The sequence below is a fragment of the Aristolochia californica genome, unplaced genomic scaffold (assembly GCF_029961685.1).
Source record: "Aristolochia californica isolate CCGP_79_NKW_82.1479 unplaced genomic scaffold, dmAriCali1.0.hap1 SCAF_9, whole genome shotgun sequence".
NCBI classification, from domain to species: Eukaryota; Viridiplantae; Streptophyta; class Magnoliopsida; order Piperales; family Aristolochiaceae; genus Aristolochia; species Aristolochia californica.
Window position 1 is genome coordinate 37,901,500 of NW_027182290.1, and position 22,274 is coordinate 37,923,773.

General features: G+C 37.2%; 3 protein-coding genes across 8 annotated transcripts; 2 read left to right on the top strand and 1 right to left on the bottom strand.

Moving 5' to 3' along the window:
* Positions 1-769: 769 nt before the first annotated feature.
* On the top strand, positions 770-3,581 carry LOC137940280 (putative RNA methyltransferase At5g10620). Its single transcript, XM_068785239.1, has 7 exons — positions 770-883; positions 1,046-1,077; positions 1,633-1,775; positions 2,338-2,404; positions 2,782-2,859; positions 2,947-3,092; positions 3,323-3,581. Exons 1-7 carry the CDS (start codon positions 838-840, stop codon positions 3,387-3,389), a joined length of 579 nt encoding a protein of 192 aa, XP_068641340.1. The 5' UTR covers positions 770-837; the 3' UTR covers positions 3,390-3,581.
* Positions 3,398-9,136, top strand: LOC137940279 (cryptochrome DASH, chloroplastic/mitochondrial). Of its 3 annotated transcripts, XM_068785237.1 has the most exons (15): positions 3,398-3,409; positions 4,057-4,681; positions 4,754-5,197; positions 5,497-5,636; positions 5,735-5,950; positions 6,033-6,173; positions 6,346-6,420; positions 6,883-6,999; positions 7,089-7,135; positions 7,333-7,409; positions 7,586-7,664; positions 7,765-7,834; positions 8,031-8,154; positions 8,371-8,420; positions 8,500-9,136. In XM_068785237.1, the coding sequence occupies exons 3-15, from the start codon at positions 4,756-4,758 to the stop codon at positions 8,692-8,694; spliced, it is 1,773 nt and encodes a 590-aa protein (XP_068641338.1). In that variant the 5' UTR covers positions 3,398-3,409; positions 4,057-4,681; positions 4,754-4,755; the 3' UTR covers positions 8,695-9,136. The 3 variants fall into 3 exon arrangements, with proteins under 3 accessions (XP_068641338.1, XP_068641337.1, XP_068641339.1); XM_068785236.1 differs by having other exon boundaries at positions 4,057-5,197; XM_068785238.1 differs by lacking the exon at positions 3,398-3,409 and having other exon boundaries at positions 4,125-4,143; positions 4,351-5,197.
* LOC137940281 (uncharacterized) lies at positions 9,066-19,418 on the bottom strand. Of its 4 annotated transcripts, XR_011110313.1 has the most exons (6): positions 12,839-13,004; positions 12,552-12,744; positions 11,664-11,802; positions 9,785-9,851; positions 9,668-9,711; positions 9,066-9,408 (listed from the first exon to the last, which is right to left on the bottom strand). XR_011110313.1 is itself a non-coding variant. In XM_068785242.1 (5 exons), the coding sequence occupies exons 3-5, from the start codon at positions 11,789-11,791 to the stop codon at positions 9,292-9,294; spliced, it is 312 nt and encodes a 103-aa protein (XP_068641343.1). In that variant the 5' UTR covers positions 11,792-11,802; positions 17,825-17,882; positions 19,165-19,418; the 3' UTR covers positions 9,066-9,291. The 4 variants fall into 4 exon arrangements, 3 of the variants coding, with proteins under 3 accessions (XP_068641343.1, XP_068641342.1, XP_068641341.1); XM_068785242.1 differs by lacking the exons at positions 9,668-9,711; positions 12,552-12,744; positions 12,839-13,004 and adding exons at positions 17,825-17,882; positions 19,165-19,418; XM_068785241.1 differs by lacking the exon at positions 9,668-9,711 and having other exon boundaries at positions 12,583-12,744.
* Between the last annotated feature and the right edge of the window lie 2,856 nt (positions 19,419-22,274).

The following is a 22,274-nucleotide window of genomic DNA, read 5'->3' on the forward strand; positions in this document are numbered from 1 at the left end:
CGCCCATGCTTCTTTGGACCAGGGTTTACTCTTTTCTTTGTTTTTTTCTAAAGTGTCAAGAAAGTCACGTTGAAAATTGCCCTGTCCTTGTGGAAAGCGATTCGCGGAGCACATGGACTCATGGGTCCGCATTAAAGGGCTTGCACATGGGCCGTGATCTCACGTGAATTTACACGTGGCTAATGGCCAACAAACCGTTTAAAGCTGGGACCTTGTGGGCCCCATGGTGTCGATTTCTCGTTCTGCGCCCACAGATTTTTTTTCTTCTCTTTTTTAAATTAATAAACCCATATTTAGGCAAATGTCACGTGTGAGAGTGAACTTAGTAAGGTTTTTAGGATTCCCTTTGAACGATCACATGTCACTCCCAGCCTGAGAAACGGGGCGCAGCCAAGGACCCGAGGGGCCCGTAGCCGTGACCGTGACCGTGACCGTGACCGACGCAGTCGCCAGATTTGGAAGCTTTCAAAAGTTTAAAAGACTCTTTAAATAATTTAAAATAAAACTTGATAATTGTAATTATTTATAATTAAATTATTTTAATAATAAAAATGAACCATTTTGGTTCATTTTTTGCTTTTCTAGACCAATTAAGTTATGAATCTATCTATTAATCGGGTTGGATTCAGGTTCAATAAATGAGTCCGATTCGCATTGGCTGTCTAGCCCATTTCTTATTTGGTTCTCCTGTTTGGGCCTCCACTTCACCTTCCAGGCCTTTTTTCATCCAAAGCGAGTGGCGCAAGTAACAACCGGCGAAAAAAGAAAAGAAAAGCGGAGAACGTAACCGATAACCGGTCTCATCTTCTACAGCATGATTATTTTCCCGCTCCCGGTATGATGGCGGTCTCCCTGTATATGAAGGGTGCAGCACCTTCTCCTGGTATGAAATCTTTTTATTCTCGTCTTGTAAATCTTCTTCTTCTTCTTCTTCTTTTGCCTCTGTTGCGGAGTTGGTAAATCTTAGTTTAAATGTTGTTGACTATGTCTTGTATCTCTGTGTGTTTTCAAGTTATAAACCGCAGTTTCTTGTTGTACTTTCTAGGTAGAAAAATGAAACACTCGGGGGAATCCGTGGTAAATACCTGGAACTGTGGCCTCCTTTTTTATATTTACTTGTTTAAATTATTTTGGTGTTTTACCGGACCTAGGATTCTTTTATGACTTTCGGGAATTTCTTGTAGATTTGTGTTTGTTTTAGAAAATATGGGAGTTGAATTTCTAGATATCATTTGATTTCCTCAGTATCTCATCAATGCCGAGTATCTGTCACTGAGTGCTGTGAAATGGCCATGCAAACGAATAGAGCTGCAATCAACTGCAAGATACTTGGCAACAGATGAATGGCTATAACTTGAAGTTAATCAAATGTATAATTTTCGGTCATCAGCTATCTAAGGTTTTGTTACTACATTTAAAAATGGTGAATGGCGGCTGCAACTATTATTTCTGGGCTGGCTACTGTTAGTTGTTTCCCTTTGAAATAAATACAAGAAATGGTGATAGTTGCTCCCAGTATTTTTTCATTCATCTGAGACAGCTTCGCTGCAAATAAAGCCCTATATTTCTTCTTTGAAGAATGGCACATGATTCCATAACTTTTCTATCCTAATTATGGTGTTCCAATTTCAGAGAGCTCTTCCTGTACGAATAGTAACAGTAGGCAAGAAAAGATCTAAGGGGGTTCAACTATTATTTGAAGAATACAAGGAGAAACTCAAGTGCTATTGCTGCATTAATGACATTCAAGTCAAATCAAATCCAAAAAATACCGGGTACTTTGGTTATTACATAAATCTTTAACAAGTCCCTTTTTTATGTTTTTACTTTTTTGTGCTAAGTATTTTCTGTTGTGTAGTGCAGAATGATGTACTCATGCATAAAGTTTGTTTGATGTAGTATACAGCTAATTTTTCTATTTCTTAAAATGAATAATCACTCCACTGTATGTACTTGGGTGCATTATTACTTTGAGAAACAAAATTGAGACAATAGCAAAAAAACACACATTCTAAAACTACTTTTGACAGTTTTAACATCTTTTATACATACAACTTGGAAATGATTCTTATGTCTAAGTTAGTGTTCCCAATTTATGCATGAAATTAGAGACCAATGTTGAAAGTAATACAATATGCTGCATTGGCGTTGGACTAAATTTTTTTTAGAAGTTTGTTGCTGCAGACAAAATATTCTAACACAGCTTGCCTGATAGTGTCCATATCTATATGTATAGAAAGACTTACTATTGCAAATAATTTCTGAATAATTCAGAGTTTGCAAATGGTTTCTTATTCCAATATCTATTTAAATATTAAGGCATTTTATTGCAAGCAGGGATGTGAGAGCTCAGATTGAAAGTGAAGATACTATAGTCATGCAGCACATCAGACCTCGAGACTGGGTATGACAGTGAAATTTTGCTTTATACTACCATAAAAAGAGCAATAATACTTAGTGAAGCTTTCTTCCACAAGACTTTTACTTATAGGTTCAATTGGATGCAACCTGAATGTTATACTAAATATGTGGTGCTTGCTGCATGTGACATTTATTCTGGTACTGCTTTAATTAAAATAATGCTCAGTGTCCTTATGCTCTGCCTTACTCTCGACATTTGACTGAGTATCATAGATCTCATTTAGATAAATAGAAGAGTTTAGGGTGCAATGCCAGGTAACATGGAATTGTTTAGGATATACATGGATTTTCAAATTTCTTAAGTAAAAAAACTAGTTTGAAAAAATATTCACTGAATGTACATGATGAATGCATTTGTAGGTTGTAATCCTGGATGAGCATGGACTGGATATTGGGTCTGAGGAGATGGCTCAATTGGTTGAAGATGCTGGGAAAACAGTATGGCTTTTATTGGTCTCTTGCTGTCTGGAAATCAGGCATATATGAGTTTTTGTTGATGATGTTCTGAGCTTGTATGTTGTGCAGGGATCATCAATGCTTGTATTCTGTATAGGTGGTCCATATGGTCATGGGCCAAAATTGCGTGAACGAGCAGATGTTAGCATCAAGTTGTCCTCCATGGTCTTAAACCATCAAGTTGCATTGGTTGTGCTAATGGAACAGCTTTACAGGTAATGATGCTTGTGTCGCTATGCGCTTTTGAATCTCACTGTCATACATTAACTGCCTAGAAACCTGGTTTGGCTCTTTTCTTTCTGTTCTTGGGTTTCTCTAAGCAGTATTTGTTGATTTCTTTTGTGCCAGTTCAATTGATTTTCCCTTTTTTTTCCATTTTAAGTTGAGTTTGTTTTGGGCTGATATTTGTTATGGAGCTTTGATTTGGGATTTGGTGTTTGAGTAGGTTCAGTCACGAAAAGATCTTTCACAGCTATCTATTCCAATGCCCCATGTTCCTCAGACAATTCTAGAATAACTACAGAGTCTGAAGGTTAGCTACCCAAATGAATTTCTGTTTCGCTTAACCAGAGTTTTGTGTACGAGTGAAGGTTTGTCGTTTTAAGGTCATCAATATTTAAGATGTATCATGGTCTTCGTAGCATTGTATCTGCTACTGAAGTCAAGAGTCTAACTTCAAGACTGCTGATTATCATCTGCTGTAACCTTCGTTGACCTTTAGGGTTTGTCCTATTTGTCTGTTCTCTACTTTTATTAGTAGTTAACATTTTTTGTTTGTTTTCCTTTTTCGTTTGTGTTGAAACTGAAAGATGAGAAAAATAATAAGAAGATCGCTTTCTCAGAAATAAGGTATTATGTTGAATTTCTAGAAAAACTTTACTAATTGGATATAATCTGAGTACATGAACCCTATTTATAATAATAAAAAAAGTAGTAGAATCTAATTACAACTTATCCCAGTTATACCCAAAGTTAAACACGAAAAGATAATTAAACAACTGAACATAAATAGAAGACTAACATAGTTAAAACATGTTTTAACTGAAACTTTTCTATGAGACCTCATTCCATAATAATTCTGGCTTTGTAAGACTTCTTATCGTGAAAGTCATATGAGATTATTTTATATCTGCTCTTCATTGGTTTTGAAAAATGATTTGTACATTTTTGGACGTTCAGAGCATGGACAATTCTTAAAGGACAGAAGTATCACCATTAGATCGTTTTTGCTACCACGCCAATAGTGCCAACAAGTGATATGCATGGGTATGAAGTTCATTGATTCTTCTTTTGTTTTTTTGTGTTTTTTTGTCAAAAAAAATGTCCTCAAAACTTTGTTTAATTTCATGTAAACATTCAATTGAATCTTGTAATGACCAGGTTTGGGGCCAGACTTTACTAGCTTGCTAGAACTCATACAGAATCTGCAAGTGTTGCTTCGTTATTGCTCATCAATCTGAAATGGCTTTGCAGCGATGCAAATATGCGATTTGTGATTTCAAGGATATATCAGCCAAGTCCTCCTTATTAAATTCTGACATTATTGAACGCTTATAACTTCCTCAGTCACTTTTGCACCGCAAAGAAAAAAGGAAAAAAGTGTATGAAGCTAAACTTGCATGGGTCCAAAGAACTAAGCATCACCGATCGTTTTTCCGACGGCATCAGGCTGAGGTCTTGGCGGACCGGTAACCGAATACATCGACGTCCATCTTCGTGGCAAGAAAGACGACCGTAGAGATCTGTTGCGACTTCCATAGGCCACCAAGTTCCCACGTCACCATCTTGTTCGAATCGCCACGTGGTATCTTATCCAGCACTAGACTTTCCAACTCGTCTCCCGCTTCCCCGTGTACTAATCTTGGTAGCTTTGCAGTTATGTACACCATGACTCTCCATCTGTCGCTCTCTTACTCCCCTTCCATCATCGTAAAGCTTGCCCGTTTCGCACCAAAGAAGCTCACCACCTCGAATCCTCTTCTCTCCGATTCGATTCTTGGCCATTGTTATTCTTCAGCAATGAACATTACTTCGAAATCGGAACCTCAGAAGAAATTTTCGACGACTTTTCGGGTACCTGATTTCAACGCTGATGAATTGGATTCCATCGCGGAAAATGCCTTCAAGAGGTATACGTCTTCGGAGATGAAGAGAAGTGGCTCTGGTGTGTCCATTGTTTGGTTTAGAAATGATCTGAGGCTTCTGGACAATGATGCCTTCTTCCAGGCTTGGATGTCGTCAGCGGCCGTTTTGCCTGTATATTGTGTTGATCCCAGGCATTTTGGGACTACCCATTACTTTCGTTTCCCCAAGACTGGAGGTATGTTGTGTCAGTAAATTAAGTCTCTCCGGAAGGCAAATGTCGTTTCCCCAAGACTGGTGGTATATTGTGAATTGTGTTTATTGGCTGTATCTTGATCTCTGTCCTTGCTCATTTTTGCTAGATTAGTTGTTTTATTCAGGTATAATTTGACAAGAGATTAAGTAGGTTTCAAAAATGAGTTGAATAAACTTTTAGTAACCAACTTAGTGACATAGTTTTTGAGTAATTATAATCCTTATGCGATTGGCGTCAGGTATTGATAGCAGTGTTTAAGAGTTTACTTATGGTATGAACAGCTTTGAGGTCGAGATTTCTGATAGAGTGCTTGGCTGACTTGAAAAAGAGCTTGATGAAGCGGGGTCTGAACTTGCTAGTAAGAGAAGGAAAACCTGAAGAAATTCTCAAGTCAATTGCAGAAGCAGTTGGAGCCCATACAGTTAAGAATTAGACATAGAAGCATGTTGTCAAATGTCAACTTCTCTTTCTTTCTAGAGTGTGGAATAGATCATACTGAAAAATACATATTGTTATCAGGTCTATGCTCATAAAGAAACTTGCAGTGAGGAGGTAATGGTTGAACAACTTGTCAGCAAATCTCTCCAGACTGTTGTCCTCTCACAAGGAGGAGCCTGCAACTCCAAATCAAAAAATCCTATGCTCAATCTTATCTGGGGTAGTACAATGTACCATATCGATGATTTGCCATTTGATGTGGCCAGTCTTCCTGATGTGTACACTCAATTTCGGAAGGTAACTTTTGCTTTGGCAATCCTTGCACAAGGTTGATGTCTGTTTACTAACTGTTATTCCATATGTTGGCGCCAAACTACAGTCTGTTGAATCCAGGTGCAATATCAGAAACTGCCACAAGCTTCCAATGTCACTAGGCCCCCTTCCTTCTAAAGGTGTTGATGAAATTGGTGGATGGGGAACACTTCCTTCTCTGGACCAATTTGATCTTCACGATCCAAAGGTATGTTTTTGTATTTTTACTAAAAAAAATTCTCTTTATAGTATTTATTCATCTGTATAGGCCTATGTTCAGGTCGGGTGATGTGAAATTTAAATATCCTTATCCTGTCAGTAGATTCCATGCAGTGTTTCTACTTAAGTAAATACACAAGTTTTGTGCAATGGTAATACAGAGCAACAAAGGATTGTTTTTTGTGGGCGGTGAATCTGCAGCTTTGGGCAGGGTGAATGAGTATTTTTTGAAGAAGGTATATATTGCTCTTTCTAGTTTCTATTTGATCATTTCCTCAGTGGAATAATAAATTGCCAGTTTAGTTAGTAAAATGTAGAGTAGTTCTTCTTGGTTGGTTATTTTACAAAGATATGAAGGAATGGATTTGGTTAATTTCAACAAAATTCCCTCTTTATGTTGACATGGTTTGAATGTATGCAGTCTAGTGATAGGAGGAAAGCCTATAAATCATGAGTGCCCTTTCACGTTTTGAATTGATCATTTTCTCAGTGGAAGCCAATTGTTGATTTAGTAATTAACCTGTTGCGAATCTGAGATAGTCTCCTAAGATGGATGCGTTAAGAACATCTGAGAGAATAAATTTGGTTCGGTTTAATATAGTTCTCTGTTTATCAAAAAACAGTTGAATTTAAGTGGTTGCATGATTAGCATCTGATATCATGATTATTCCTCTCTCATATTTTCTCTTGATGTATAGGATTTATTGAAAATTTATAAGAAGACGAGAAATGGAATGTTGGGACCTAATTATTCAACCAAATTCTCCTCGTGGCTTGCTTTTGGAAATCTATCTCCACGTTACATTTATGAAGAGGTAGTGCTTCCATTTATATAGTTACTGTTAGTTATCATAAGCCAGAGACATGCTTCTGTATGAAATTGATGTTTTTTTCATTTTTTAAGGTGAAGAGGTATGAAAAAGAGAGATGTGCAAATGATTCCACATACTGGTACTGTCATCCGACTCTTTTCTTTTATTAATCTTACCCCGGCCTTTCATTTGTTTATTCACCTACTTATGAATTTGGATTACAATGTTATGAGTGAGGAGATCTGGATGACTGTCCCAATGCACTCTGCTTTCTTCATGATTGAAGTTTGTCAAACTTTCTCTATTCTGAGGCAATTTTTATGATTTTAATTACAGGGTTTTGTTCGAGTTGATATGGAGGGATTACTTCAGGTTTCTGTCTATAAAATATGGGAACTCCATATTTCATTTAGGTATCTTATGAGACAGTCAATTCTACCTTGGTAATTTCTATAGTAATTTCTAAGTGACATCAACGTTCATTTGAAAATTTCTTAATGAACTCTACGTATACAACTGTACTGTCATCAAAGATGGGTTATTCCATAAGTATAGAAAATTTTAATGTTTTTTTATTACTTTCTGATAGGTGGGCCAAGAAAACTTAAAGGGTTGAACTGGAGGCAAGATCAAGTTTTGTTTGAATCATGGAGAAATGGCCAAACTGGGTGAAGTCACTTTTCATTTTCTTTTACAAAAGTCAGATGGTGTCACTCACCAATAAGAAGTGACCTGTTTGACAAAATTCATTTTACCTGCAATTTGTAGCTACCCTCTCATAGACGCAAATATGAAAGAACTACGTGCAACTGGTTTTATGTCAAACCGGGGCCGTCAGGTAAAAGCTGAGTTTGGGAAATTTAATTTACTCCATTGTAGGCACTTATAGTTCACAAACTTTGCATCAGTCCTAAAAATAAAACCATGAGGCTTTTTCCAAAACAATCATAAGCCAATCTGACCAACACAGAAGCATTAGTTTATTCCATTCAATAGAAGATTAATTAATGATGTTTAAATTTTATCTTGTGCAGATTGTTTGTTCATTTCTTGTCCGAGATATGGGCATTGACTGGCGAATGGGTGCTGAATGGTTTGAGACGTGTCTGGTGGACTACGATCCTTGTTCAAATTACGGGAACTGGACTTATGGTGCAGGTCATCATTTACCCTACACTCATGCAAATACATGTTGTTTTAGACTAAAACAAAATCCATGAACATCCGCTAGAACCAGTCACATAACACTCTTGGAATTTATACAGGTCTATGGTATTGTGGTTTCTTATTTCAACTTCTGCTTATTAGAGCTAGAAATGGCATCTATGTTGTTCTTTCTGTGTTCTCCTTCTAATACAAGTTATGACCACCCAGGTGTAGGAAATGACCCCAGAGAGGATAGGTATTTCAGTATTCCCAAGCAGGTGACTAGAGTCTACTTCAGCCTTTGTTCTTTTTTCATCTTACACCAACCATTGAAGCAAGCATCAAAAACATTTCCAGGCACAAACATATGACCCCGAAGGTGAATATGTTGCATTTTGGCTGCCGGAGTTGAAAGCCCTTCCAAAAGAGACGAGAAACTTTCCAGGGAATTCATACATAAAGCAAATTGTGCCTTTGAAGTTTGGTTACTCTAAGCAGCGACACAGCCATGTCAAACCAGAGGCGTCCAAGCAGAAGAAAGAATACAGATAAAAACAAACTCCCTTAACAAGTCCTTTTGGACATGCTGCAGCGTAGTTGCTTAAAAGCTCCAGTGAAATAATTAGCAGGATTTGATATGGAAGACGTTACAACCGAAGCAGTGTTTTCTACATTCTATCAGTCCCATGGAGCCCCCAACTGGAAGGCCCGAGAATCCCTACAGTCAAGAATAACAACTGCCTCAAAGACCCGAAGAGGGTGCTCTACCAAAAACCCTCAGTTGACTACAGAAAGCCATGTTAGCTAGTCTGGACGCCATTGAGATTGATACAGATGCTACGAATATGGGGATTATGACCCGTTCCAATGGATTCCAGATGAAATGATACCCACATCATTTTTTAGTGCTCACTGTTGCCTACTTTAAGAATCCTAATTTGTGAATTAATTAGCCAATCTGGCAAGATTTTACACAAATCATTGCCCATAAAAGTATTTCTTCTATATACAGATACATGAAGAATAAAACACGATGAAGGCAAAGAAACTCTCAAGTAACAAAGTCCTGTACATCAGTCAAACCTAACAACCCTCTTACATTGCCTTAGCTGAATATTTGCACTTGGCAATGCTTCCAATTGACATAGCCTAAGCCTTCAGTATGTATAGAGCATCGTGGGACCTCCGTTGCTGGAAGCATACATCTTGAATCAGAGGATTGCTTGTACGCATAGGAGGAGAGCCTGAGAAGGAGGGTGGTGAAGCCTGTTGCAATTATCCAAACTTAAAAGTTAATTCTTTAATTGATCATTCGAGGACAATGGACTTACAGTGACATCAGAATTGTATTTACCTCACATCAAAGAAGGGAAATAGAATATGATAGAAATAACAGAAAAAAAAAGATTAACAAATCTCTTTTGTTCTCTTTCCTCTTCTTGATGAAAATAAAATCATTCCACTAAAAAATTAAAAATAGAATAACACCTGAGGTTGATAAGCTTATCCAAGTAACAAACTTTACCTACAATACAGATTTGAGTTTGTAGAGTCTTCTTATAGTATTGCCTGAATGGACAGTATCAGTAAAGATAAGTTTTTTGTCCCTAAGAAGAGTAAGATAAATAGCCTAGAAAAAGACCTTGTTCATTAGGATATCTGACAGCTCTGAACCAGCCTTCAATGCATTGTACTCTCCACTTTTTTGCCTGGATCATTAGAATAGATAAACAGACTATGAATTCATTAATAAACTGACTATTAGGATCAAATAAGAAATTACATGAGGCAGAGAAAAGCAGAGGTATTACAATCCCCAGTAAGACTGGAAAGATTACAAGTTAGTGCATGGAAAGATTACATGATGAACAAAGTCATGTCAAAGGAGCTTACCAGATATGAAGATTCAATCAGTGATATCATGCTCCTTCCAATGTGGTGTGTGTTTCATTAAGAGAAAAAAGCATGGGTAGGCATACTGTTAAAGTAGTAATATTTACCTGATACAGACTCCATTCTAATACATATTTTTTGACAATTTTTTTAACCTGAGACAGGGAATAGGCTTGGCATGCAACACATATCGGCCGATACACATTGGATTTTAGGATACAAATAGGATTTTAGGATCGGGCAATTATATAAAAGCTTACTTGGTCACTGATCCAATGAGGTGACAGGGTCCGGTCAAACCCTGTTCAACCAGGTTTGACCCTGGTTGACCTGGAATGATATCATTTTCATTTAAAACTAAAAAAAGGACATGAAGATGGAAGAGGAGGATGGAGGCGCTTCCCACCTCTCCCTTGCCAGTAGAGAAGGGACCCCATCGAACTGCAAGCATATGCCCCGTGTTTGTGCAGTTGAAGGGAGATAAGAGACCAGTCTGATCAAGACCTTTTTTTTGGTTCATAGGGTGAACTGCTAAAACTGGACAGGTGAGCCGGTTTTTGCCCTCTCCCCAGCTTCTTTTATATCAGACCCAGACAAGGGACCTGGTCCGGTCTAGGTTTGATATCACAGTATGCAATACCAAATGCCCACCCCTTGACAGAAAAAGGTGTGCATGGGGAGGCAAAATATGATTCGGTTAGGAGGTATGCTCCTTTCTACAGATCCTTAAGGATCTCTCATTTCCTTTCAGATATTAGTTTAAAGATGTATAGTCTTCTTTACACTAAAAAAAAAAGATAATATAGTTTTCTTTGTAAGGTGCTCCAATTCTACCACTTTCAGCCTCTTTAGCAGAGAAAGAGTGACCTTCTAGGTGAGAATAGCCCCTTATTCATGACAACTAGCTACAGTCTCAAACTTGTAAGTAGACGTATCAAAGCAAACTAGTTCAGAAGCCAGCGGATTGTTCTTAGCACTAGAGCTTGTACCTCAACAAGCCATCAAAGTCTTCCAATGGTTAGCTTTGATTTTTGAGTCTGTTCATTCAGTAGTTTGGTTGGGTTCCGTATGTAATTTGTATATTTTAATCATATCTTAAAAACATTTAGGTAACATGAGTATCTGTGGACAAGAAAATTTATAGGATTTGACTATGCTTAAAGCCAAACACTCAAAGAAATATATTCATTAACTAATAAAAATGTAATTAAAACATATAACACACATTTTAAATGTATGATAGCTGAAAAGCTAATTCAAAGATGATAATTTCGATCCATGCAGTTCAACTCAATCTCAATTTACTCAAAAAATTTGGGTAGGGCTAAGTTTCACTCGTATACAACCCATAGGTTCTCTTGTCAACATAGAAACAAGTATCACTGAACTAAACTTATCACCATGCCAGTGGTGCTTTTTGGCACAAAGTATTAGTTTTTCTTTTATTTCAATTAAATTAAGGAATACCAAATGATCATGAAGAAGATTGTTCCATCCCCAAATTAAGCAACAGACCTAAAGCTGCTATCCTTCCAGATAACAATTGCTTAACAGTAATAAATAAAAAAGAAAGAAATACATGCACTGGTGGAAACATCATTCATTTTTTCAAAAAGAAGAAGGAAAACCTTATGTGTTGCTTCCTTGGTTTCGGACATGCCAGTCCCTCCTTCGTGCTGAGACATTTCTCCATCATGAAAGCTGTTCTGAGTTTCCTGAACTCTCTCATTTCATCTACTAAGTTCATCTCATGCATTCTGACTCCCACTGCATGTTACTTATTATGTATCAGAGACAAAAAAAAAAGAAAAAAGTTTCATTTTCACAGATTTTTTTGCAGAAAACTAAATAATGAGTAGAAAAAAAATATCGTTTCCCACTTGCAGATACTTGAAACTTCAGATGAATAATAGCAATCAGCATGAACATTAAAATAAATATCTTTCTTTGCCCACGTTTTCAGAATCTCAGAACCTCGCTCAAGGACGAAATCCAGATCTAAAAAAAAAACGAAGGAATACCCTCTGCTCTCACTACCGTAGTGCCCAAATCCATCATACCGACGAGGAAGCAAAACGGGGACCATCAAATGAGTGGCGTGCCGCAGCAGAACGCTTTGCGCGAAAGGCAAAATGTGAACTAACAGCCTCAATTGACCGATAGCACTGGAAATCGAAACTTCTGCCTAACAAACGCTTCCAGCAAGACGATTTCTTAAGAATAAAAGACATGTGACTAAATCCTTTTTGTCTTAGATAGGAAAGAAACGCACGACGTACGATTTCTGGGAAAATCACCATTCCACAAAATGCTCAATACTACCAAGCAGAAAGTTAAATAAACTTCATCTCACTTTACAGGAACGTAAATTATGAAAATGCAAGCCTCTTCAGTGGAGCAGCAAGAGAGTATCTTTTTCTCATTAGACTCTTAGCAGTCGAAAGATTCACGAAAAGATAAACAAAACTTTCAGGCGTATAATAATTAGGAAAAAACCAAAGAAAGAAAAAAAAAACCTTTTACGAAATGTAGAGTTTTCACTTCAACCTCCTCACGAGATAATAGCTCTTCTTTTCGCTCAATGTGTGTGACTCTCGTCGGACGCTAACAGATCATCCAGACGTAGGCAGCCGAGGGAAACAGCATGTATCCCAGAGGTTCCTCGAAAAATAATGCACTCGGCGTGTGCGAGAATATTCGTTTTATCTTCTGCAAGACCCCAGATTCGAATCAAAATCAACAGAAACGTAGAATGACAGGACAGCGAACAGCCAAACAGAACAAAATCGCTTGCTAGACTTACACCCAGATTTTTCCTTGAAATCAAAACGGAAACTAAAATCTCTCCAAAGGCAGAGAAAAGCAAAAGACGAAGAAAAAAAACGGGAGGGGCGGAAATGGCAGCCGAGAGCTTTCGCCCTCTCCCGCGTTTCCTCCGAGCGCAGAAAGGAAGAGGAAGAGATGTGATCGGGAGTTTCACGGACGAGAAACACAATTGACGAAACTGCCCATGTCTTGGTGAAGATCCAAGGGGAAAGGACAAGGATAAGGCTAGGGTAATTGGGAACCAGAAAAAGTAGTTTTCACGCCGAAATTACCCGATAGATCCCCGCTGCCTCTGCTGGATGTGCCGTCCATTTCCGGTGGGTCCACGCGTTCATAGGCGGGGTCCATCGAGGGGAATGTTCTGATGGGACTCTATGCACCACAATTCCTCTCATCTTTGAAGGGTCATTTGTAATCTTAAAGAGGAGCTTATCAAAGGAATCAGAGTTAAGACTGGTATAACAGACAGATATCAAGTTAGAAAGACTTATGGCTGGGAGTTAAACCCCTTCTTGGGAGGTCAACTCTTCTCAGATTGACCAGAAATCCAGATTCTCTGGTTTTTGGCTCTTGGAACAGAACAGGCTCTTGCATCAATTGGGTGCTGGATTTCAGGAAGAATTTGTGTGATGATGCAATTGGGGAAGTTGGTCAGCATACTGTACAATTGGAAGGTTTCTTTTGTAACTGTTGAAAAACAAAGACACAGGTATTTTGCTTATTTTACCTTATCGTTATTTGTATTTTTTGATGTAATCTTGTTCTACATGTCAAATTATATCTATGGACCAAATTTCATGTAAAGGGGACACAGAATAAGAGATATAGAGAATTAGGGTTTTTCACTTAAAATAGGGGCAATATGCCAAGTTCTTGGGTGCCACTAGTTATATATCTTCTTCAGTATAGCATATGTTCAACCAATGAGAGCTGCCCTGTCCTAGAAGATGCTCAGCCCCCCCAAGGTCTTGGTTTTTGTACGGAGCTTGTTGCAAAGTAAAATTCTTATGGTCGATAACTTTGCAAGTAAAGGTATGCATAATCTGAACCATATTCATAAGCTCTACTCCAACGAGACCCATCTACTCATTCTCTGCCCAGTTGCAAGTGGCTAATGGGATTATGTCTTATTGATCTTTCACTGTAGATTCTGTTAGCCAACAACATTGATACTCTTTTAGTTCAAGTCACTTCTGTTGCACCATGGTTTCAAGGATCTTTTGGAAGGAGAAAAACCAACATGTTTCCTCCCAGAACTGATCTTTTTTTGGCTGTGGAGAAACTAATTCCAGTATTGCTTGGTTCAAGCTAATGAAAGAATTTAGAGAAATTCCTGGTTCGGTTCTTCAGAGGGATTAGAAATCAGATGGTGGCCTTTCAAGCCACTGTCCTACTACAATTAAACTTGGTTACATCCCTCAGGTTTAATTAAGCTCAATCTCGAAGGAAGTGGTATGGTACACAGGGCAAACAGATGCCTTCCAGCTCACTTATTCAGGTCCTGTAGGCATCACAGATTCTAATGAAGCTGAATTAACTGGCTTCTTGCAGGTCTGAAAATTTTCAAGTGTCATTTTTCGAGCCATTTAAAAGTTAAGGCAATTTTTTTCTAGTTATTGCTGGTGCAAAAACCCAGATGATGTCCCTTAGAGATTCAGCTATATTTTTTTTAATCAGATTTTGCATGTTATTGCTTGCACTTGTTTGTTATCCCTCCAACATCTGTTTGTGAATTTTTCTCACCCTTCTTAATCTTTGTTTTCTCTTTTCATAAGAATGAAATTTCCCACTTATTAAAAAAAAGGAGGCCCACTCTATAACGAATTTCTCTCTGGATTAAGCAACCCTTTGCACCTTTTTTCAAAAGCTTTACTCTAACACCAGGTAGCCCTTTTTCCATAGATCACCCCCTTTAAGACATAGTGGCACGCATTATGACAGCATTTACTCAAGATCAGATAGCTTCTTTCGCCTCTACAACAACTCTCACACAGACATAGGGTAGCCCTTTCTCATGTGGTGCCTGCCCTCTTTAGGATTTGAACACGATAATTGATGATTTCCCTAATACCACATGCTAAGCGTCCTGCATCCAACCACTATGCAAATTACTACAAGTTGATTGAACGTGAAGAAATGGACCTTTGAACTTATTCCATACTTGGTTGGCCAACCTGTTGCCCACACCCCAGGTTGGCCCCAAAGGCTCATAACGGCAGTTCCTACTAAAGTAGCTAAAGCCCATAAATCCATCAACCCACCCAGATGTAAACTCACAAAGTATATGGATATGATCCTGGACACCCATCTTCTTGTGACTGTAGTTCCTTACACAACAAAAGTTCCAAAAATGGTTGATACGACTAGAATTGCTACCACTTTGAGACTAACTAATTCTAAGTGGTTATACAAAATAAGATTATATTGAAATGTACGCTTACATCTATCAAACAAATAAAATTTATTTTGGTTCTATTCAAAATGGTTAACCCTAAACATTTTGTAGTTTGAGTTTACCAAAGAATTGAACTTCTTAGAAGGGTTAGTCTTTCAAAGCTGTTGTTTTGAACTTCAGTTGTATCATGGGTTAGGCCATGTTGGCCACAAGGGATAGATAGTAATATAATGAAATTATGCCTTTGCATGAGCCAAGTAGAATCGAGTTGTAATTTAGAAGTCTTTATGACGCTAATGATGTCCAATAATAGAGTCCAAGGTGGAGTAGAAGGCTAGCAAGGATGAGAACATGAGTGGCGCCAAAGAAGAGGGGCAAAATCGTCAGAACAAGCTGCGCCAGCAATGGAGAGGTAAAAGAGTCAAAGAAAACTCTTGAAAAGAAGGAACCAAATTGTCCAGGGACAAGAGAATCCAAGGGAAAGTTCCAAAAAGTGGCGCCAACTGTACAAAGGCAAAATTTTCTAAAGGAACTCTCTAGAAGGTGTGCTAACTCAAGAAAGAATCTAAAAGCATCTAGAATTTGCTTGGGCACAAGAAGGAGGACATCCAGCTCTTAGTCCCACATAAGAGAAACTGTAGAAGTAGTTCTAGTATCCAGTCTATAACAAGGAAGTCTTATTAAACAACTACTTTTCTAGCTTTAGCTAATTTATCAACTTTGGCCACCCCAAGGCATCTTGATCGACAATATAAAGGTCACTAGGTCGCTTGCCACTGAGAAATCTATAGGTAGACAGAGTCTCACCAACTCATCCGCTCCATCGAGGAGGACAACCCTTGGTAACGATAAGATCCTTGGAGCAATCTTCTATTCCTTTCATTATTAGCCATTTTCCATTCCATTAGCTTAGCCACTCTTCTCCCATCCAATAAACCGAAGTCTAGTATTTTGTAGCCCGAGTCCCAAAAAATAATCACAAGTTCCCATCACTAGCCAAGCTATTCCACCCTAGTTACTCGAGTTTCCTTGCTTAATCCCCCTACTCGAGCCAGACTTTATCCAGCGGATTAGAGTTATGTCCAAGGAACCATCATTCCCACTTAAGATCAATGTTGAGAGTCTCCAACCTATTGCTCTAGCCTGTGGAGCTCTAGCAAGGAAACAGGATTGTATCGGCCATTCTATCCATGGACAAGGAAATAGGATGCAAAAACCTCAACGACTTAGGATGGATGATCAAATACCAAATGTGGTGCTTTCACCCTTTTTTCTTATAATTTTATGATTTTCTCAAACTACCATTTCTTTTTTTCTTGCTTAGGTCATGTAAGGTCTCACACTCTTGAAAGGAAAATAAAAACCTGGCAATGGATTGTAGTGACCCAAAATTTCCAAATGCTTCCCATCTCTTGGAGATCTGCTATCAGCAGCCATCACTCGATAAAATGGACAATTTTTGCATCCAAACCTTGATAAACGAATTCTGACAACCATCTTCACTAATTTTTGTGTTCTATTTAATTTTTCTAATGCTAGTTTTCACCTGAGGCATATCAGAGAAGAGCTTTTCTTTAGTGATAGAAAAAAAGAAGCTATTGGATTAATGACACGAGATATTTCTTGACTGATTTTTTTTCATCTACCCTTTTAAACAAAATTCCCATCTCTCCCCTTTTCTGGACTGAACCAACACTACTTTCCCCATTCATTTAGATATAAGATACTCCTAATCCATGTTGAGTACCAGATCCATTAGAATTCATATCCACTTAGTAATCAGCCAGTATAGATATAAACTTCATACATAAATAATAATCAAGATAGGCTATAAAAGATAAAGTATTTATCATACTACTGTGTAAAGTAAACACCAAATCAAAATAAGAGTATATCTAACCAAGTTTTGTACCCTAAAGGCTTATGGTCAACCATGATAAGGAAATCCATACCAACCATTCCTACTTTTAGTTGGTCAAGCCAGCAAGATACTAACCAATACAAAAGCTGGAATATGAAATGGACTGTGCACATAAAAATTGGTGAAAGCTGGAAGCAGCAAACAAAAGAAAGTGATCAATCATGATTCTCATGTATTATTCATAAAATTAAAATCAGGTTTCAATGCTCTGAAATCTTTACTGAATACAAATCACGGGTGTCATGAAGTCAACGGTGGTTTCCAGATCTCCTATGTTCTCCCTATTGTCAAAAATCAAAAGTAAATATTTCCCCTCTTAATATGCAATCCATTAACTCCACTAAGATCTACTAATACTAAAATTACCATCAAATACAAACATGAAGGATAGAACAAAAAGAATAAGAAAAGGAAGAAGAAAGATGATTCACCAACACCAAGTGCTTTTTTTTTAATGTTTACCAAAATCTAAAACTAAAGTATCATAAAAAAAACCCTGCAATTTATGTAATGCACAACAAGTATTATGACAAATATCGAGTTTAGTTACAGAAAACACAAGTCAGAAACACATTGGCCCATGGTGATTCTATCCAACTGATCAGACAATAAAATGAGAACTTAACATCCATATACAAAAGTAATACCTCAATGAATGACGTCCACAAATGCTCCTTTGTAAAAGGCAAATAGTAATCACTCTTCCTGCGCAAAGTTTTTCAAGCTCACAAATGTCAATTTCTTCCTTAGTACCGTCAAATGTTGTACATGAATTTTAAAAGCACCAACAGAAAAGCAACCTGAGTAACTTAAAGCTTCACAGAAAGAACTGCTTTCATATGTAGTACAAAAGCAGCATAAACTGAATGTGGATAACTATAGAAGAATGAAAATTTCAAAATCTATGTGACCCACTTCCCAGAATTCCCAGTTCCAGTATCCTGACGATAATTCTGGGTGATATTTGAGCTCTCATTTACTTATGTATCTTTGGATTATTTGATGTGTTAGTTATTCACAATTTCTTTTCCCAGATTCTAGTTCTCCAAGTCACCTAATTCATTCAACAGGATATAAATTAAGGACATTAGTTACTTCCAGAGTATTTTGCTAACAGAAACAGTAAAAGAGGATGTCACCAGAGATTGTCCTGCAATGTTTAGACAATGAGCATGAAATATAGGGTACTTCCCCAACATGCATGTCATCTTCCATGGCAAGAATTGCTCCAGTCCTACAGGGAGCTAGAAGAAAAATGGGCTGCCATCATTAGCAAGAGGAAAAATGAATAGAATTATCCCCATGTCTACTACTCTTTTTTACATGAAGAATTAAATGAACAGTACTATCAGAAATGGGTCGGCTCTAAAGTAAGAACACTTCTAATCGCCTATTAACTCAAAAACATTCGCTTCTCGTTGTTAAGAAAATGGCAAAAACACATCTAAACTATGCACTGAGAAACACAATGGTCATATCATGAGTCTTCAAGGTGAACTTTTGCCCACTGGTAGGAGGAAGACTTGATTGTCTTCATAAAAATTTATGTTAAATTCTGACAAATTATATTCCAACGCTGGATTAGGTACAACAACCATGTTAATGTCAATACGGCAGCTTCAGTATTGCATCAGTCAAATTCATCTGTTTGTCTAATAAATGAAAACCCACCAAAGTCCTTCTTGGGCCATTAGACGGTTCAAAACTCAATTGGTTAATCGTCCATAAACAGACAAGGGACAAAGAATTCAACCTCAGGAACGGATACTCGCCCTCTTTAATGAATACGTTTGAACTACAAATGTTTGATTCGAGATAGAGGAAGCAGCCATCAGTGAAAGCTAGAGGAAGAAGGCAAAATAGCCAGCGCAGCACAGGGTAGCGAACTACTTAATCTAGAATAATACGTAATGATTCGAACGGAAACCGAGAACGAGCAGGAGAAAGAGAGTGAAAGAAGGGGAGAGAAAAGTCAACTAGTCCTTACCGGTCCGACAAAGGTGGCGAGTTCGATGAGGTAAAGGACGGCGGCGAGAGGTGAATCAAGTATCAGGAATGCCAAGCGGAAGTTTTCAGAATACGATTTTCCGACCACTGCCGGGAAAACTTAACTCCTCATTTTTGGTTTTGAAATCTTCAGGGAGATATACGACGGTGGGAATTGGAGATTGGCGAGTAGCTGAGCAGTTGGCCGAGTGGTGGTTAATGGTGCCTGAAATAATGTTTCCATCCCAAAAACTAATTTCGACTGTCATTTGGAAAGGGCAGTAACAGCCATCAAGCCCAGAGAGAAAAGAAAAGTGGAATAAAAAAGATAATGATTCGTTTATCTTGAAAATGCATCTTGTATTTAGAATTTGTAGTATAAGAGGTTGATCCGACCATTTGAGTTCAAAGTTGGAGTAACATTTTAAAATTAGGAAAAGCTTACCTTACCTGCACAAATGTAATCGAGTAATCAAATTCTCAAAACTTGCACCAGAACTTTGGCTAGAACCGCCTCTGAGTTAACACCATCAATTCAAATTATTGTTGTGTTTAAAGTTGTTCCAGTGGCAGTCCAGATTACAAGAAACATCAAACAAAGATATTAACACCATTACTCAAGCAATTAATTTAAAAATAATGTAAATACCCATCAGTTTGTTTTAAAATCTTTCATTTGTCAAAGAAAAACTTCCATTTCCAAGCTTCCCCTTAGACATATTTATATATAGAAGATGTATATATTTCAATTCTACAAATAATTGTTCAAGTGCCCATTCATCTTGGATCATTTGTTCTAAACATATCAAAATGTGAAAGAGATTTTTATCATTTCGTAAGACACTGTTAAAAAAAATAATTATAAGAGAAAAAAACAATTGGAGAAACTGATGAGCTCATTGTCGTCCATTTGTCGGCCAAAGCCGATATGTTATCATGCAATGCAAGAATCTTACCAGCATTTCCATTACCAAACAAGGAATTACTGCAAAATACGAACCTATAATTATTCGTTAGTGTTATTGATGTCTTCTCTCCTCCGTTTCGGAAGTTTCAGGTGAGAGATTTCCTTCCTTTAACCAGCAGCAGCCCATGACGGGTGTTTGCCTGTTTGGTAATTTCAGCAAAAGCGTGTTTTTTCATTGACTGCTCCATAACGACAATCTCCTCAAGCCCAATCATACCTGGTTATACTCGAATCATTTATCACCATAACCTCCCCGCATGCACGGAGCGTTTCCAAGTTGTCTGAGCTCTGAGAAAGAAGAATTTAAAAAATAAAAAAAAGTAAAAATAGAGGCGACAATCATAAATTCCAGAGCCAACAACCACCGCATGCGGGATCACAATTGGTCGATTGTCATTATCAATAAGTAATTACTAAACATAATCAAATCACATAAGGGATGACCGACGCAGCGGCGAGAGCAGATACACCAGAGAAACAGAAAGAGCTTCAGTCACTGAGCGCTGGCAATCATCTTTGTCGGGTAGGTAGCCATGAAAATTTATTAGTCCAGGATAGATTGTTGGAAAGAGACTTCGCTTCTCCATTATTTATACTTTAATATTCTGAAATCTGGGTGAATAACAGAACTCTTAACTTTATTTTGTTTCGACCAAATCTCGTCAGTTTCGGTAGTATTTCTGCTTGCTGTGTCTTGATTCACCCAGAAATGCCCAGTTTGAAAGGAAAAACCAGAGGGCAAATTTTGGGATTGGGTGATTCTATAAACAATCACCGTCCTTGCGTCACCTCATCTTTAATTATTCATGAAATCTTTATAGTAAAAATGTCTGCAACAGTTCACATTAATGAATAATTTAAGCGAGTATAGATCAACTTAATCCTAATTAGAATAATTTTTTTGTATTTAGCTAATAAATAAATTAAAAAAATGGAGATCATCTAACCCTTTTAAGAGAGAATTAAAAACAAATTTGTTATCTTCAGGGTGACAAAGAACCATAAGAAAGAGGACAAGTGAGCATTGGTTCAATGATTGTTGAGGTTGGAGAAGTAAGAAATGCCAAAGGTTTAATATAAGAAAGAGAAAGAAGAATGGTAGGTAGGGTTATAATTTTTTGAGAAGCATCCAAGCACTAGAGATTAGAGATTGAGAAATGACTTTAGTGGTTGTCTCGTCCAGCCACAAAAAAAAATTGGAGGATCACATATTAAAATAAATAATTTATATTTTATTTAAAAAAATATTTTATTATTTTTAATTAAATATTCCATGATAACTCATGGACTAGTCTTGTTAAAATTGAACATAGTATCAATAATTTATATAAATTTATTTTAAAAAAATAAATAAAGTAACAAAAGGATTATACCCACAAGAGCAACCCTTTTGGAAAAAAAGAAAATTAGAGTCACATTCACATGCAATTATCAAAATTATAATAAAATAAGAATTGTCGACATCTCCACTCCCTTGTCCACTATAGAAACCCCTTGATAAGGGCTCAGCACTGCCTCCATCGGGTCCTCAAACTGCTACAATCCTAAAATTCGAGGCCTCAGCTATGACAATCTATTCGGGTAATGGTGATTAATGCATTTTTATAGTGGTAAATTATATAAAATTAATATCACTAGTCATTTGTTTTATGATGTAGCCAACCAAAAAAAGAGTAATAAAAAAAATACAATACCGATATATAATAAAAAGAAAATAATAAGATATATTTTTTTGCTCGAAAGTGTATCTTGATTATGTAAATTAAACCTACTTTCATGATTAGTTTCGCCCACCGCCGTTCACCCTTCTTCTTATTTTGATCATAAATCTTTATTTTTAAAATAAACATTTCTTAATTTTGAACTATTATTCAATTAAAAAACATAATATCAATACAAAATAAAATTATCTATTAATTTTTTTATATAAATAATGATAATATATGTGACTTTAGTCTTAATTAGTGTCTCCATGGATACACCATGGCATGCCATAAAAGAGCCTTTGGTCGTTAATTGGACATCATCACTAGCGTTCGACACATCAATATCAGGTATGAAGCCAGTGGAGTTGTTAAATCGTTTCATTTTATCCGAGTTAGTTTTCCGAGTCCGAGTTGAATAACTACTGTGGAAAGAGAACG

Coding starts and splice junctions, on each gene's coding strand:
- LOC137940279 (XM_068785236.1), top strand. CDS start 4,756: ATGTACACCATGACTCTCCATCTGTCGCTCTCTTACTCCCCTTCCATC. Junction 5,198..5,496: donor TCGTTTCCCCAAGACTGGAG/GTATGTTGTGTC, acceptor TGGTATGAACAG/CTTTGAGGTCGAGATTTCTG. Junction 6,174..6,345: donor TTGATCTTCACGATCCAAAG/GTATGTTTTTGT, acceptor ATGGTAATACAG/AGCAACAAAGGATTGTTTTT.
- LOC137940280 (XM_068785239.1), top strand. CDS start 838: ATGATGGCGGTCTCCCTGTATATGAAGGGTGCAGCACCTTCTCCTG. Junction 1,078..1,632: donor AACACTCGGGGGAATCCGTG/GTAAATACCTGG, acceptor TTCCAATTTCAG/AGAGCTCTTCCTGTACGAAT. Junction 1,776..2,337: donor TCAAATCCAAAAAATACCGG/GTACTTTGGTTA, acceptor TATTGCAAGCAG/GGATGTGAGAGCTCAGATTG.
- LOC137940281 (XM_068785242.1), bottom strand. CDS start 11,791: ATGCATGAGATGAACTTAGTAGATGAAATGAGAGAGTTCAGGAAACTC. Junction 9,852..11,663: donor CCAAGGAAGCAACACATAAG/GTTTTCCTTCTT, acceptor CTAATGATCCAG/GCAAAAAAGTGGAGAGTACA. Junction 9,409..9,784: donor CAGATATCCTAATGAACAAG/GTCTTTTTCTAG, acceptor TAATTGCAACAG/GCTTCACCACCCTCCTTCTC.